General features: G+C 56.3%; 1 protein-coding gene across 1 annotated transcript in view; it reads left to right on the top strand.

Annotated features, from left to right (window-relative positions):
• Positions 1 to 8,495: 8,495 nt before the first annotated feature.
• Positions 8,496 to 17,333, top strand: part of LOC141021704 (uncharacterized) — a 152,270-nt gene continuing 143,432 nt past the window's right edge. Inside the window, exons 1-2 of the mRNA XM_073497559.1 lie at positions 8,496 to 8,752; positions 8,932 to 9,016. Of these exons, the coding sequence (XP_073353660.1) occupies positions 8,498 to 8,752; positions 8,932 to 9,016 (340 nt within the window). The 5' untranslated portion in view covers positions 8,496 to 8,497. The remainder of the gene's footprint in view (positions 8,753 to 8,931; positions 9,017 to 17,333) is intronic.

Below are 17,333 nucleotides of genomic sequence, written 5' to 3' on the forward strand. Positions count from 1 at the left end.
GCATCCGGCGCTAACCAGTCCAGCACATTTTCGTTGTGGACCATGCTAGAGATATATCTTCGTGTCTACTCTTATACTCCCTTCGTTCCTAAATATTTGTCTTTTTTCAGATTTCAAATGGACTACCACATACGGATGTGTATGTAGACATATTTTAGAGTGTAGATTCACTCATTTTGCTCTCTATGTAGCCACTTGTTGAAATCTCTAAAAAGACAAATATTTAGGAACGGAGGGAGTAGAAAATAGAGTTAGTGATGATGGCGTGCATGCCATCCTGCAATATAGGCCGTCGGATTTATATCCTATGGACGGGAAGGAAACTATGGCAATTTTGCAAAAAGATACCCACACCCCTCTCCATGTTTGCAAATAAGGCCTTCCCTTGTTCATCCTTTTCTCTCACAAGATAAACTACTCATAAAAATGCATCTTGATGTTCCATGCAACGCACGGGCATCTAGCTAGTTTCTTTTAAAATACTTACTGCGATAATTGGGTTGAAGTGATATATTTTATGTCTGCCCGAATAATTTCAGATTCACTAGTAGTAACAAAGAAAAGGTTGCCTTTTTAATTAACAAAAAACATGGTGAAAACTATCACATGAGGCCGGTAAAAACAAGGCACACTAGGTTCTGCTTCATTTTCACTATAGCTGCGCGCGCGCGAGAAGTCCACATATCGAGGGGGCTACGGAGAGAAAGACATATCGAGTGTGTCTGAGCGAGGCACAGAGACACAATGTTTGAGAGAGAAACCAAATGACAGATTAAGACCAGATCGAGTTGTCACCCTTCTGCTGTCATTGTTGGGGGGGGGGAGGGGGAGGGAGAGAAAGACGTATCGAGAGTGTGTGTGGTAGGCACAGAGGCACAATTAGCGAGAGTGTGTGTATCTGTGTGTGTTTGAGAGAGAAGAAGTAGATACATTACTATCAAGATCGAGGTGCCACCCTACTCCTATGGTGTCGGGTAGTGTGTGTGTGTTTGGGAGAGAAGCCAGTAGATAGATTAGTATCAAGATCGAGGTGTCACCCTACTTCTTCGGTGTCGGGAAGTGTGTGTGTGTGGGTGTGGGGGGGCAATGACACTTACATATCTCTAGTATTATGAAAACAGAGTTGGTGATGATGGTGTGCCTGCCATCCTGCAATATAGGTCGTCTGATTTATATCCGACGGATAGGAAGGAAACTATGGCAATTTCGCAAAAAGATACCCACACCCCTCTCCACATTTGCAAATAAGGCCTTCTCTCATTCATCCTTTTCTCCCACAGGATAAACTACTCATACAAATGCATCTTCATGTTCTGTGCAACGCATGGGCATCTTGCTAGTAGGGAGAAGGAGTTTGTGTGACACATATCTATATTAAGGGATAGGTAGATAGCATGTGTGTGAGGCATACTTAAAGCATCATGGAGATAAACAAACGGTGTGCATGCAAGTGCCAGAAAAAATTAAGCGAGAAACAATGTCTACGCGCGCGTGTGTTTGTGTGTGTGTGTGTGTGAGAGAGAGACAGAGAGAGAGAGAGAGAGAGTGAAATCTCAAAACAAAAGGTGCTCTGCTGGAATCCCATTGTATGTATTCATATGGTTCCGGAACGCGAGTTAACCTTAGGCATATCTGTGAGAGACATAATTATACTTTGAGACATTAGTGGCGGTGGGTGGGTGGAATTAAAGGGGTGGGCGTGTTCGACAGAGACAATGTGTGTGTTTCTGTGTCAGAGACTTGTAGGATGGGGTAGAAAGACGAATTCTAACCTTGACGGAGGGAGAGAAATACATGAAGTGCGCGTGTGTGATTCCGATGCCCACGGGGAAATGAGATATGTATGCGTGTGAGAGAGATTGCACAATTCATTCACGTATCACTACCTAGCGATTCTGGACGTGCATCGCTTGAACATAAACCAATATCTACTTCATATTGTGGCCAAAGGTACAATATCGATTCAACGCTATAAAGATTGGACACTCACATATCACCTTTTTTTCATTCTAAATAATCCTTTTCAATTGTGCATGCCAAAGTTACAGTGATGTTTCTTCAAACAACCAATGTAGCTATCATGTACATGCACCATTGTTAGTCTTGCATTCAAATTCATTAATACTGGATGATTTAAGGTTCTATTATGAAGTAATATATGTAATATTCATATATGAATTCAACGGGTATGCAATTTATGAAATGGAGGATATGTAATCATATGAGGTAACACTTTTAAGTAGCGGACTACAATATCCATTTCTTTTTGTGCGCCTCTACAATAACACGTCAATGCATTATGTTTAAAGTAAATAACCAATGGCACTAAATTATCTATTTACACGAGAAATACATAGGCTGAGCGTTTGATCCCTTTTTTGTGAACGCGCCTCTACACCTGTACGATTGGCCGCGCCCATGTGAACGTTCAAGTTATCGGTGCATCATCCTGAGTTATTTTTTTTTCTGGGGTGGACTTCACCCCAGTTATAGAGCAAAATGGGTGAGGCATTGCTATGATCTTGTAAGTGTGTCTCTCTCTTGTGTTGTTGTGTGCCTGCCAGCGTGCTTTGCTAGGATTTTTGACCAGTAATCCCGTTGTGCAGACAATGATTTCTACTACTCGATGCTAAATTAGATATGTAGATGTCATACATGATACTACCTCATACCTCCGTTCCTAAATATAAGTCTTTCTAGAGATTCCACTATAGGCTACATTAGAGCAAAATGGGTGAATCTACACTCAAAAATGCATCTATATACATCTGTATGTGGTCCATACCGGAATCTCTACAAAGACATATATTTAGGAACAGAGGTGGTACATTACACAAAATCGTTGGTGGCATGTAGGAATTCCAGTGCACTACATTAGGCTCCCTTAGAGTGCCTGCTAGTCCAGCACACAGAGTCCTGGCTAGTTTATGCTACGCACACAATCATTAATTGTTGGTTTAAATATGCGCAAGGGATATGAAATGTATTATCATGTAGAGATGTCTGAAATTAGCCATGTCAACTTGCAGATAGGGTAACACAATGAAAAAGTACAAGATGTATGTGGCAATTTCATGGAACATTGCAAAAAAAGGAGAGGCAGCGGTGAGCCTATACCGTGTGCTATGGTAGGTCACTCCTCCATTGCAATCATCGTGACATGTTATTTGTATGTCAGTTCTATTGGCCAAGTTTCTTAGGGACAGTTATTACAGGTTATCCTATGAAAATAAGCACCTGTGAATATAAGCTCAAGGTAATAAGCCAACCAGTTCTTTTCATTGCCTTCCTTTTCAGCTTATCTTTGGTTTGATCAGTGAAAACTCTAGATTGCATTATATTTTGTCATTTTGCTGCCCATATGAAAATTAATTTTACTTGCAAACATCACAAATTGAACCCAGTGCAGTAATTGATATGATAGGAAAACAGACCATCACTATTTGTTCAAAATACAAATACAAAGATACCATCTACTTGGCACAATCTACTTTGGTCAATGTCTTACACAGAGATCCCACTGCCTAATTTAAACGAAGAAGGCATGACCCAAATTTAAATGAAGAACAATTATTTATTGAAATTTGATGGTACAAGTGGCTGGTTATTATCATATGGCAGCACCACCTGAAAGCACCATATAGCAGCAGCAGCTCATAGCAACTCATCATACAGCAGCGGCAGCAGCAGTGTGCAATTCATCATATACCAGCAGCTGGAGCAGCTCACAGCAATGCATCATATAGCAGCAGCAGGAGCAGCTCATAGCAATTCATCATATAGCAGCAGCAGGAGCAGCTCATAGCAATTCATCATATAGCAACAGCAGGAGCAGCTCATAGCAACTCATCATATAGCAGCAGCAGCTCATAGCAATTCATCATATAGCAGCAGCAGCTCATAGCAATTCATCATATAGCAGCAGCAGGAGCAGCTCATAGCAATGCATCATATAGCAGCAGCAGAAGCAACTCATAACAATTCATCGTATAGTGGATCAGAATGAAAATTTGGCAAAAAATTAGAGGAGATCCTCACCTCGTTGGATGAGCTCATCCTTCAACAGCACCTCAAGGCCACGGCCTGGGAGGAGGGGAGGGGGAATAAGGTGCCTTCTTCCACAGTGTGGCATCGGCCGTAGTTGTGCGGCGCCCGCCGGAGTAGTTTGTTGGACGAACCACAGTGGAGCAGCTGCTAGAGACCATGAGAATTAGGGGCAGCGCCAGAGGGAGGAGCAGCCGGGGAGATTTGGCCCTACACGCCGGCCATTTAGCCTAGCTGGACAGAGCATTGTCAAGGACCAGGTCAGATGGGACCAGTGGCGACGACTCGCTGGAGGAACCCTAGCGCTGCAAGCAGGGGATCGAGGTAGAGGGAAAGGGGAGAGGAGATGCAAGCGGGCAGGGCAATGAACGATTGCGTGCTTGTTTTTACTTGACGGTCAGGTGTGACGTGGGTGTGAGCAGTGGCATTTTGAGTGTAATATAGGCAGACAACAGAGTCATTTCACTATTCCCCTTCCCTTCAATTTTTAGTGAGCTTCTACCCGAAACACCCCCCTCCAAAGTGAAATAAGTTAAGCCCAAGCCCATAACTCAAAAATGACTTCTTTACATCTTTTATGGCTTATTTTGACAATAAGCTCTGAAAAGGCGGAATAGAACTGGCCCTTAATGTCGGGCGGTAGGTGCGACATATGCCAACGGGTGGCTTATCATGGTGGGTGCCAGTAAGACATCGCCGGTGCCTGGAAACGGGATGAGGCGAAGACATGCACGCCGGCGAATCTTACCCAGGTTCGGGGCTCTCCGAGGAGATAACACCCCTAGTCCTGCTCTGCGGGGTCTCCGCATGATCACTAGATCAGAAAGAGTAGCTACAAATGCTCCTAGAGCTGTTGGGTACAAGGGAGAAGAAGAGCAAGGCTACCTCTTGCTTCCCTCTCTCTATAGTGTGTGTGTAACTCTAAGAAGCCAACCCTTTGCATGGGTGCCCCGGGGGGTCTATATAGGCCTACTCCCCGGGGGTACAATTGTAATCCGGCTGGGCGCGGGTCCCAGCCATCAGTGTCTGCGCTCGCCGGCTTCTCCGCCGGCCGCTGGGGCCTGCCGACTGGTGGGTCCCGCCGGCTGCAGGCCTCTCGGTCGACAGGCCGGCCCCACTGCCTAGGGTCTTGTCGGCGGCTGCTTACTGTAGCCTCGTCCCTGATGACGAGGGCTTTGTCGAGGTAAGCGTGGCTACAGTGTGCCGCCTCGAGGGCTCTCACTGTAGCCTTACCTCGTCTTGTCTCCTTAATGTGGCACATACTTCGAGGGAAGGGGTAGCCGGCTTCTGGAGGCCGGCTACGCCCTTGGCCGACTAGGGGAGGCCGGCCCGCCTTCGCGCCTCTCTCTGGCTAAAGGGGCCCGCCGCCCGTGGGCCGTACTGGCGTCTGTCGTGGGTGACGTTGTGGCCAGCATGGCTACAGTGCCGAGCCGGACGGGAGATGGCCGTCCCGTACGGCGTCCTGTGGCCATGCCTGCCTCGGGCTTCGGGGGTAGTGGGCTGCACTGTGGCCACACCCTGTCTTGTCACCGTTATGTGGGTGTAGTTTTGGTGGGTGCGGTCTTGGCCAGCTTCTTGGAGTCGGCGCTCTTTGCGGCCGGCTCTGGGGAGTCGGCGTTCTTCATGGCCGGCTCTGGGGAGTCGGCATCCTCAATGGCCGGCTTCCCGGAGTCGGCCATCCCGTGGTTATCTTGGGGGGAGGTTGCTGAGGCTGGGTCGCCTTCTAAGAGTCGGCTTCAGAGGTAGCCGGCCAGGAAAGGCGACCCAATGCTTGAAATGCTTGAAGACCCAAATGGCCTGATAAATTTTTGAAGAGCCAGGGGCAGTCGGTTAGGCTACCCGTGGCTATTTACTCCGGCAGTAGTCCCCGAAGCTGATCGGGCTTCGAGGTTGGGTAGGAGTCGAGAAGCTTGATCAGCTTCCTATCTTGACTAGCCGGCGGCTGGGAGCCGGCTTTGGTTAGGCGCGCCGTCTTGGCCAAAATTTTTGGAGTCGGAGGGCGGGAGCTCGCCAGCGCGTGCACCGAGCCACGGGCCGGCCACTTGCCGCCTGCGAACCACGTGGCCTCTCTTGGCTAAAAAGCCTGCCAGCCCACGCGCGCGACGGGACGTCGCCGCAGGGCGGGGGCCCGCCACGCCCGGGCCCAGGCGTGGATTCTCTGTAGCCTGAAACCACCCGCACGTCTCCCTGCGGCGGTTTCGGCACACCTTTAGGGCATAATAATCACGAGGCGTGGGGGGAGTTGGTGCAGTTAATCCCACGTCTCACCCCACGTCTGGCCTCCCCGGCTTCACCTCGCGAAGCTATAAGTAGGGGGAGAGGGAGAGCGGCAGGCTCTCGCACGCTACTCCTCTTTCCACCATCTTCTTCCTCCTGCCGTTTCTTGCAACAGCGCCTCGCCGCGGCGCTCTTCCACCACTCGCTCCTCCGCCGCCGCGCTTGTTCTCGCTAGCCCCACGCCACGATGCAGTACGGCGGGGATTGGGACGGCTCCAACGTCCACGAGGATCACGTCGAATTCCTCCGCAAGACGCGGCGGCTGCCCGGCGCGGACAAGGTGGAGGTCCGTCTCGCGCCGGCGAAGGAGATTACGCCGGAGCCGCGGGAAGGCGAGCGGGTAGTCTTCCTCTCGCACTTCTTGCGCGGCATCGGCCTGCCCGTGAGCGCTTTCTTCCGCTATTGGCCCGAGTTCTACCAGCTCCAGCCGCACCACCTCCCCCCAAACACGGCGGTGCTGCTGTCTGCCTTCGTCACCCTGTGCGAAGGCTACCTCGGCATCCTCCCCACCCTCGAGCTCTGGGGGGAGTTCTTCCAGTCCAAGCTGGGCACGCGCATGCAAGGCGTGCCGGCTCAGAGTGGCGCCTTCATCGCGATGCGGAGGGTGGCTGCCGACAACCCCTTCCCCGTCATCATGCTGATCCAGTCGGTGAAGCTATGGCAAAAGTTGTACTTCTACGTGCGGAACGTCGCCCCGCAGGGCGACTACGTGAATCTGCCGGCTTACGTAGCCGGCCCACCGGCGGGCAGGCAGCCCCAGTGGTCCTACCGGGCTGTGACGCTGACGCCGGCTGGAAACGCAGCCATCCCCGAGTGCGAGTGATGATCCAGTCGGAGGGCTGGTCGGGGCCCGACCTGCTGGCCGCCTTCGTCACGCGCCGGGTACTCCCGCTTCAGAGCCGCCCTCATCTGATCTGTCAGATGAGCGGCTAGCTCGATCCGAGCCGGATGTGTACCAAGGACATGCCGCACGACGAGGTGGCATATATGGTGAACTACCTTGCGAACTGCAAACTCTCCGCAGAGTGGCAGTTCGGCAAGGAGCCATATTGCCGAGCCAATCCGCCGCCTACGGTATGTTCTCCTTGTCTCTTTCTCTTTTCTTGGTTTTGTCACCGAGTTGCTTTTGGCCGACTCTGACTAGTCGGCTTGTTTTCGACAGAGCCCTCTTCTTCGGCCTGCCGGCGGGTCGGACGCGGAGCGCCGATTCGTCCCGGACCGGACGGAGCACGATCTGGAGGACCCCGACTTGGGGGCGGCTGCTATGGACGACAACACCGAGCCGGGCGGTGGCCAAGCCGGCGGCGAAGCAGGAGGCTCCGGGCATGGAGTCAGCTTCGACGATTGGCCGGACGATGACGAGGCCGAAGTCGTCCCGCGCCGTCAGCCGGCGTCTGGCCGCGGCGCGGGTTCCTCCGCTACACCGCCTGCTCGGGGCGGTGGGCAAAAGCATCGTGCCGCGCAGGGTTTGTTCGGCAGTTGGACGAAGAAACCCAGGGGCGGGGCGGCGGCGACCAGGCGGGAGGAGGCGGCCGCGAAGGCGGCTCGCTTCCGCAAGGCGGTGAAGAAACCACAGACGGTGTCGGCGTAAGTTCAAACTCCTTCATGTACTCTTTTTTCTTTTCTCTGGAGGCTCCTGAATCCTTGTCTTTTTCTCCAAACAATCAGAGCTCCATTGTCGCTCGAGTGGGCGGCTCCCGGCTCCGTCGTTGAGTCGCCGAGGGGATCTGGGAGCACCACTCGCCGCGTGGACCCCCGTGCCAACCTTCAGGCGGCGACGGAACGGAACGCGCGAGAGGTGCGGGAGGAGCGGGAGGCACGGGAGGCGGAGGCACGGAAGGCGGCCGCCGCCCAGGCGGCGCAGGAGGAGGAGGCGGCGAAGGCGTGCGCCGTCGCCGCAGCCAAGGCCCAAGCGGAGGCTGCAGCTGTGGCGATGACGGAGGGGGCGTTGTTGGTCACCCCACTGCGCGTCGCAGCGCCTGGGGCCCCGAAGACCCCGCCAGAAGAAGCCGGCGGTGACCAGCCGGGGCTGGAGAGGGATGACGACGTCGTCATCCTGGAGAGGGCGCCGGTGCCGACCCCGCCGACTGGGGCGGCTCAAGGCGGCCGGCCTGATCTGCCGCCTGCGCAGTCGGCGGGGGGCGAGCTGGCCGGGAGGACTGAGCTGGCGGTCCGGATGCCGCCGAGCCGGCGCGCGGGGAAGGCTGCGTCAGAGCCACAGAAGGCTGCGTTGGAGCCGCAGCCGGCCGCGGGCTCCAGCTCGTCGGCCCAGGATGTGGAGGTGGCCAGCGCTACCTCGGGGTGGACGCCGGGCGGAGGGACGACCGTGATGAACGTGGCCGCGCAGGACGTCCGGACCCGGCTCCAGGCCCAGGCTACGGCGCTGAGGCAATACACCGACGAATTCCTTGCGACGCGGGCGGCCATCCGGGTTAGTCTTCTTATCTTGCTTCTTCTTGATCTTGGTTTCTTCCGTGGGGGCGCGTCAGCGCACCCACTGGGTGTAGTCCCCGAGTTCCGAGTCGGCTGCTGAGCAGGCGGCTTGGAACTTCTTAGTGTATTTGGCTTTGCTATTCTTGTTCTTACTTTGATCTTCTGCCTGTCTTGCAGGACTACCACAATCTTCGCGCGGCTGCCTTCAACTCCCAGGCTCGGGAGCTGACCCAGAAGACCGCCGACCTAACTGAGAGCTGGGGTAAGTGCTTTGTTCTTTATCTCACGTGGGGGCGCGTCAGCGCACCCACTGGGTGTAGTCCCCGAGATTCAGGCCGACTGCTGAGCAGTCGGGTCGGATCTTCCTTGACGACTTCCTCTTATTGTTTCTTCTTTTCTGCCGTCCCTGCAGCGGCCAACGCCAGTCTGAGGGCACAGCTGGGAGAGTCTCAGACTGCCCTTCGTGCCAAGGAGGCCGAGTTTGCCGCCTTGGTGCAGGAACGTGACCGCCTGGCCAAGAGGTTGGCCGACCAGGAGGAGGGCCACAAGGCGGCTCTGAAGGCGGTGCAGGACCGCGAAGCCGCCCTCCAGGCTGAGTACGAGACAGAAGCGGCTGGCTGGGCTGAAGCAAGGCAGACTCTGATCAATGGCTATGGCTAGATCGAAGATCTGGTTGACGGTAAGCCGCCTACTTCTTCGTCCTTTCTTGCCGTCTACCGCTTTTGGCTCATTTTCTGACTTGGTGTTTTCTCTTCTTTCTCTTTCTTTCTTGCGCAGAGAACTTCCCTGGCTACTCTACCGCCGCCAGCCAGATCATTGAGGCCCGCCGCCAAGCACGAAGGCAGGCTGGCATCGAGATTGCACCAAACGCTGGCCGTTCGCTGGAGAAGCTGCTCTTGGCGATCCAGGCCCGTCTCCAGCCGGCTCACCGACTGCTCCGCCGGCTTCAGCGTGCCGGGGCGCAAGTATTGGCCGCCCTCTGGCCCGGCGAAGTGGTTCCTCGCACCCCCAGTCGGACTGCCGACTGGCTGGAGGTGGCAGTCGGCCGCTTTGAAGCCTGGAAGGCCTCGGTGGCTCGGTCCGGCGCCAGGCGGGCGCTGGAGTTCGTCAAGGCCTGGTACCCCGGCCTGAGTCTGGACCAGCTGGCTACCTGGCGGCAGCAAGCCGACACGGAGCTGGAGCCGGCGCGGCCGGCTATCATCCGGCGGGCTTCGGCGATCGCCGACTACACCGACACCAGCGTCTTCGCCCCTGAGGTAGATGACAACGGTGTCGCCCAGCCGGAGGAGTGGTTCGGGCTGAACCCGACAGACGGTGAAGACTCGGCGGAGAAGATTGACTCCAGCGACGAGGGCGAGGAGGAGGAGGAGGAGGGTGAAGACGCCGAGCCGGATGGTGGAGCGGCCGACCAGCCTCAGGCTGACCGTGCCTCCAGCACCACGTCACGCGCGGGTGCGTTGCCTGCCACCGGTGGTGACGAAGTCGAGACCCGCCAGCCAGCCACTCCTTCAGCCGGCGACGCCATCTCCACCGACCAGCCTGGCTCCTGCACCGCGCCTTAGTCTAGTCTGCTATCTTTTGTTTTCCTATCTTGTCACTTTTGGAAAAATATTCTGTTAAGTCTGCACAATTCCACCCACTGGGGGTGTATTCGAACTATGTTGATTGACGGCCTGTTGGGGACTTTATATGTATATATGACTATGCATGCGTTTGGCTTTTCCTTGTTCTTTGCTTTTCATCCTTCTGCTGTTTCCTTTGCCGCCCTCCCTTTGTTGCCGCCTCCCCAGTCAGACAGTTGCTCTGTGATCTGTGGCTGGAGGAGAGCTTGGCCAATTGGGAGGGCAAGTACTTTAGCTTTGTTGGATTAGAGCTAAGTGTTTAGGAAGCCGGCCAGCTGGCTGTTCTGGCAGCCGGCAAGCGTGGTTGGAGGCCGTCTTTTTGCTATATAAGTTCGTTAGTCCTTAGCCGTTTTTCGTGTGGGCATCCTTTTTGCCTTGTCTCTTGCTAGTCGGGCAGTCGGTTCTTCGAGCTGCGACTTTCAACAAGAGAGGACTCGGGAGCCGGCACACTACTTGTCTGACTTCTGGTAGAACTTTTAATATAGCTCAAGGCAGCCGGTCCCCGGGCCGACTAGTCGAACCCGGTGCCAGACAAGAAATCAAATGTAATAATACATTCATGGATATGACACTCGTCATTCATAGATAAATAAAGGCAGTCCCCGAGTACTGTTTGGGGGGCCTGTTGGTTCGTGCTTAATACAAAAGGGTAGCATGATACATACTGCTTTCAACTGTAAAATCTTCTCAGGAGGTTCGCGTTCCATGGTCGCTCCGACTCCTTGCCAGAGTCATCTCTCTTGCGTGCTCTTGGTTTTTGCGCGTCGATCAAGTAGTAGGAGTCGTTGCCTAGTGCCTTGCTGATGACGAAGGGGCCTTCCCAAGGGGCCGAGAGCTTGTGCTGGCCGGCTGTTCGCTGGATCAGCCGAAGCACAAGGTCGCCCTCTTGGAAGGATCTTGGCTTGACCTTGCGGTTGTGGTAGCGGCGCAGCCCTTGCTGGTAGATGGCACACCGGCTGAGTGCTAACAGCCGGCCTTCTTCTAGTAGGTCGACGCCATCTTCTCTTGCTTCCTTGGCCTCCGCCTCCGTGTACATGGTGACCCGAGGCGAGTCAAACTCGATGTCGGTTGGGATGACAGCCTCGGCACCATATACAAGGAAGAACGGAGTGAAGCCGGTTGACTTGTTGGGTGTAGTGCGTAGACTCCAGAGGACAGCCGACAGCTCATCGAGCCAGCAGCCGGCCGATCGCTCCAGTGGTACAACCAGTCGGGGCTTGATGCCGGAGAGGATGAGTCCATTTGCTCGCTCGACCTGGCCGTTTGACTGCGGGTGGGCAACGGACGCTAAGTCCAGTCGGATGCCCTGCGTCGCGCAGAAACGTGCCAGTGCTCCTTTGGCGAAGTTTGTGCCGTTGTCGGTGATGATGCTGTGCGGTACGCCGTACCGAGTAGTGATGTCGGTGATGAATGTTACGGCAGTCGGCCCGTTCAGCTTCTTGATTGGCTTCGCGTCGATCCACTTTGTGAACTTGTCCACGGCGACAAGTAGGTGTGTCAAGCCGCCGCGGGCTGTCTTGAAAGGGCCCACCATGTCCAGTCCCCAGACGGCAAAGGGCCAGGTAAGGGGAATGGTCTTGAGTGCAGAAGCCGGTAGGTGTTGCTTGGAACTGAAAACTTGGCATCCTCTGCCGCTCTTGACTATCTCTTTGGCATCTTCCAAGGTAGTCGGCCAAAAGAAACCATGGCGGAAAGCCTTGGCCACAAGTGATCTTGAGGTTGCGTGGTGGCCGCATTCGCCTTGGTGGATATCCTTGAGGATTGCCACTCCTTTTTCTGGCTTGACACAACGCTGGAAGACTCCAGTGACGTTGCGCTTCACAAGCTCTCTGTTGATTATTGCATATGCTCCGGCTCGTCGTTGCACTAGTCTTGCTGAGATCTCATCAGCCAGCAGCTCTCTGCTGACTAGGAACTTGAGGATGGGCTGGGCCCATGATGGAGCTGTGACTTCTTTCTGTTAGCGTAGCCATCATGACTCGGGTGGGTGGCTTGGGTGGCGTGGATTTGGAGTCGGCCACCGCTTCTTGTGTCGTTGCAGTCCCCGGGCCGACTGCTGCGGTCCCCGGACCAGGTTCTGAAGTCCCCGGACCGGGTGCGACTACGGCAGTCCCCGGGCCAGTTGTCGAAGTCCCCGTGCTGCCTGCGGGGTTCCTCCAGTCGGATCTGGCTGCATCTGGCACAGGCGGTACGAAGATAGAGTCCGACTCTGGAGATGGCTTGATGGACGGCTTGAGGAGGCGCTGGAGGGAGACGCCAGTCGGTATGGCTTGTCGGGTGGAGCCGATCCGTGCAAGGGCATCTGCTTGGTCGTTGTCGGCCCTTGGCACGTGAAGGAACTCGCACCCTTCAAAGTACCCGCTGATCTGCTGGACGAGGAATCGATAGCTCGCCATGTTCGCGTCCTTGGCGTCCCAGTCGCCAGACGACTGCTGGACCACCAAGTCTGAGTCGCCGTAACACGGGATCCGGCGTATGCCGAGCTCTTTGGCTAGCCGGAGCCCATGTACGAGCGCCTCGTACTCGGCCACGTTGTTGGAGGCGGCGAAGTGGATCTGTAGCGTGTATTTGAGCTTGTCGCCTTTGGGAGAGGTGAGGACGATGCCGGCTCCCAAGCCGGTGCGCATCTTGGACCCGTCGAAGTGCATCCGCCAATGTGTAGAGTCGGGAGCCGGCGGTAGGTACTGGGTCTCGGCCCAGTCGACGAGGAAGTCGGGCAATGCTTGGGACTTGATGGCGGTGCGGGGTTGGTAGAAGATCGTGTATGGCGCCAGTGCAATGGCCCATTTAGCCACCCGGCCGGATGCATCCCGACTGCCTATGATCTCGGCGAGCGGGGCGGTGCACGCGACCGTGATGGGATGCTCTTGGAAGTAGGGCTTCAGCTTCTTGGCGGCGAAGTACACCCCATAGCACATCTTCTGGTAGTGCGGGTAGTTCTGCTTTGAGCTGGATAGCACTTCGCTTAGATAGTACACCGGCCTCTGGACTAGCTGGGCTCGGCCTTCTTCCGGGCGCTGGACCACAACAACTGTACTGACTACTCGGCTAGTCGCGGCAATGTAGAGGAGCATGGGCTCCTTCTCAGTCGGCGCTGCCAGGACAGGCGGAGTGGTCAGCATCTTCTTTAACTCATGGAAGGCTTGGTCGGCTTGGTCATTCCACTCGAAGTGAGTGGACTTCTTCATGAGTCGGTACAGGGGGAGAGCCTTCTCTCCTAGTCGGCTGATAAAGCGATTTAGGGAGGCCAAGCACCCGGTGAACTTCTGCACATCTCGCAGTTTGGTGGGAATCTCCATCCTCTCGATGGCCTTGATCTTTACAGGGTTGCGATGGATGCCGCGTTCGGAGACCAGGAAGCCTAGCAGCTGGCCGGCTGGTACTCCGAACACGCATTTCTCGGGGTTGAGCTTGATTTGGAATCGGCGCAAGTTGGCGAATGTTTCTTTCAGGTCTTCCAGCAGGGTGCCGCGCTTCTCTGTCTTCACCACAATGTCGTCTACATAGACGTGGGCATTTCTGCCGAGTTGCTTGAGGAGGCATTTCTGCATGCAACGCTGAAAAGTGGCATCGGCATTCCTCAGGCCGAATGTCATAGTCAGGTAGCAGAAAGCTCCGAATGGTGTGATGAAGGCAGTCTTCAGGCGGTCAGCTGGGTCCAACTTGATCTGATGGTACCCTGAGTAGGCATCCAAAAAACTCAACAGCTCGCATCCGGCTATGGAGTCTATCACTTGGTCAATCTGTGGCAGAGCAAATGGATCCTTGGGGCAGGCCTTGTTCAGGCTGGTGTAGTCTATACACATACGCCACTTGTTATTCTTCTTTAGTACCAGAACTGGGTTGGCAAGCCACTCTGGAAAAAACACTTCCATAATAAAGCCAGCGGCAAGGAGCCGGGCTATCTCTTCTCCTACGATTCTTCGCTTCTCTTCGGACAGTCGGCGGAGGGGCTGCTTGACCGGCTTCGCGTCGGCTCGGACATGTAATTTGTGCTCGGCAAAATCCTTCGGGACACCCGGCATGTCCTTTGGGGACCATGCCAAAATGTCTCGATTCTCACAGAGGAAGTCGACGAGCTCGCCTTCCTATTTACTGTCCAAGTTTGCCCCAATGACGGCAAACCTCTCCGGATTCTCTGGGTCCAGAGGTATCTTCTTCGTCTCCTTGGCCGGCTGGAAGGAGCCTTGTACATCACAGTCTTTGGGGTTGGGGGATAAGGCCGGCTGCTTGCTGGCCATGGCCACAACCCGCTCCAGCATCTTCTTCTCTTCTGCTACCACGAGGGACTCGGCCAGCCGGCTACTGGCCATGGCGCACTCGATGGACTTCTTGTAGTCGCCGGCTACCGTGATGATCCCCTTCGAGCTCAGCATCTTCATCTTCAGGTAGGCGTAGTTGGGCACAGCCATGAACTTGGCCAGAGCAGGTCGGCCAAGAAAAGCATGGTAGGGGCTCGCCAGATCCACTACTTCGAACCAGATCGCTTCTCGGCGAAAATGATCTTTGTCTCCTAAGAGAACATCCATTTTAATATTGCCGATTGGGGAGCAAGACAAGCCGGGGACGATGCCATGGAACACGGTTCGGCTTGGCATAAGCTGCTTCTCCTTGATGTTCAGCTTCTCCATGGTATCGCGGCACAGTATATTGATACTACTTCCGCCATCTATCAGGACGCGGGGGAATCGGGCAGCTCGCCTCTCCGTCACGAGGGTAACATCCAAGACCAGTGCATAGGAGCCAGGGGATGGCATCACCTCTGGGTGGTCGGCCTGGCTCCAGCTGACTGGCTTCTCTGACCAGTGCATGAACTCGGGAGCGCTAGAGGCGACTGCGTTGACCTCTTGATGCTGACGGCGCCGACTACGCTTGTCATCGGCTTGGCTGGTGAAGACGACGTAGGCGGCGTGCTCTTCAGGGAACTCGTCTTGGATGACTCCGACTGCCGGCCGAGCCGCCGGCTGCTGGGGGGCTGGAGGCGGTGGGCCGGGAGGCGGAGGCGGCAACAACCCTTCGCCCTTGGAGATTCGCGTGAGCCAGTGGCATTTTCGGGTCGTGTGGTTGTACGGCTTCGCGCCGCTGTGGAACTTGCAGGGGGCGTCGAGAGTCTGCTCGTAAGAGAAAGCCGGCTGCCAAGCTGGCCTGCCACCCTTCTTCTTGGGAGCGGGCCGCTCTTCGGGCTGCTCATCTTCAACTGTGGCCACCTGCCGACTGGTGGAAGTCGGCATGGGGGCCTTGCGCTTGTGATCGTTCTGGTAGGGCCGCCGATTGGAGTCGCCAGCCGGCGTCTTGGGAGCCGGAGCAATCATCTTCCCAGAGGCGTCTACTCGAAGCTCGGTCTTCATCGAGGAGTCGGCCGTGGCGTACTTGTCCGCGATGACCAGCAGTCCGTCGAGGGTAGCCGGCTCATCGCAGAGGAGTCGGTGCTTGAGGAGGGTGCCCTCTCGGCACCCGGCGGTGAAGTACTCGATGGCCTGAACCTCGTGCACCCCCTCGCAGGAGTTGCGGAGCTCGTCCCACCGCGTGAGGTAGTCGTGGGTTGACTCGTTGGGCCCTTGGACGCACAGGGAGAGCTGGCGAGGCCTGGGAGGCCGCTTGTACGTGCTGGTGAAGTTGCGGACGAAGACTTCCGTGAAGTCCAGCCAGCTGTTGATGCTGTAGGGCTTGAGGCTGTTGAGCCATGTGCGCGCCGTGCCTTGCAGCATGAGGGGGACGTACTTCACGGCGACGCGTCGGTTGCCATTGGCTATGCTGACTGCAGTAGAATAATCGATGAGCCAATCTTCCGGCTTCACTGAGCCGTTGTACTTGGGCGTGTCTCTGGGGAGCGAGAACCCTTTGGGGAAGGGCTCGTCGCGGATGCGGGGGCCAAAGCATGGCGGGCCGACATCGTCTTCTTCTTCTAACGCCAAGGATCGAGCAAGGCGGTCGATCCGGTGGCGGGCGTCGTTCTCGCCGACTCCTTCTCGGCGGCCGAGTCGGTCACCAAGAGTCGGGTGCGTGACGGGTGGCGGGGTGAGGCGTCTCTCTCTTCGAGGCGGGGGAGGAGGCAGGTTTCCTTGGCGCTCCACCGCTCGAGGGCGGCCTTCCGCGTCGCGCTCGATGGTGATACGAGTCCGGCTGCGGCTAGTAGCTGGCTCCTTGTCTTTCTTCTGGCGGGCGCCGCTCGCAGTCGGCGAGCGGGACGTCGCGGCGTGCTCTCGGCGCGGGCGCCGGCTTCATGCCGTTCTGCAGCCGCCTCGATCAGCTGCTGTATCCGTCTTGTCATGTAGGGGAGCTTGTCGGCTCCCAGCCCATTTAGCTCTTCGGCGGCCGCCTGAGCGGCTCGCAGATTCTCGAGCGGGGTGCCGTAGACGGGGTGATCTGCCCCCAGCATGCTGGCAATAGCCGCGCCGCGCTTCTGGACGAAGCTGGCTCGGCCCGGTCCGCTAGGCGGCGGCGTACCGAAGGCAGCGCGGTCGACTTCGCGCTGGTGGGCCTCGGTGAGGCGTCTCATGGAGGCTATCTTCTGGCCCTCTGCGATGAGGGCGAGGCGACGTGTCTCCAGGGTCTCGACGTCGGCGTCGGCCGGGATGGGGACGGAGAGGTCGTGCATCGCCGCTTGCAGGGCGTCGTGGGCGTTCTCGCCCGAGTTGGCGACGTGGCTGATGACCAACACTTCGGTGACAGCGCTGCTGCCGCTGTCAGCTCGAGGGAGAGGATCGTCGAAGACCACCACGTCGGAGGGGTAGGCGTCGAGCGATGCCGTGGCGGAGTCGACGAGCATCGGGTCGGTGGAGCCGACCGACTCCACATCTGCAGCAGGCTCGCTAGAGACGTGAAGCTGGTCGAGGAGGCTGACGAGGCATCTCTCGGGGTAGTCCGTGCCCGCGTCGGACGCGGGCTCGTCGGAGATGCGAGTTTCGCCGAGAAGATCGATGAGGCAGCTCGCCGCGCAGGCGTCGTCGACGCCTT

This window comes from Aegilops tauschii, chromosome 4 (genome assembly GCF_002575655.3).
Source record: "Aegilops tauschii subsp. strangulata cultivar AL8/78 chromosome 4, Aet v6.0, whole genome shotgun sequence".
NCBI classification, from domain to species: Eukaryota; Viridiplantae; Streptophyta; class Magnoliopsida; order Poales; family Poaceae; genus Aegilops; species Aegilops tauschii.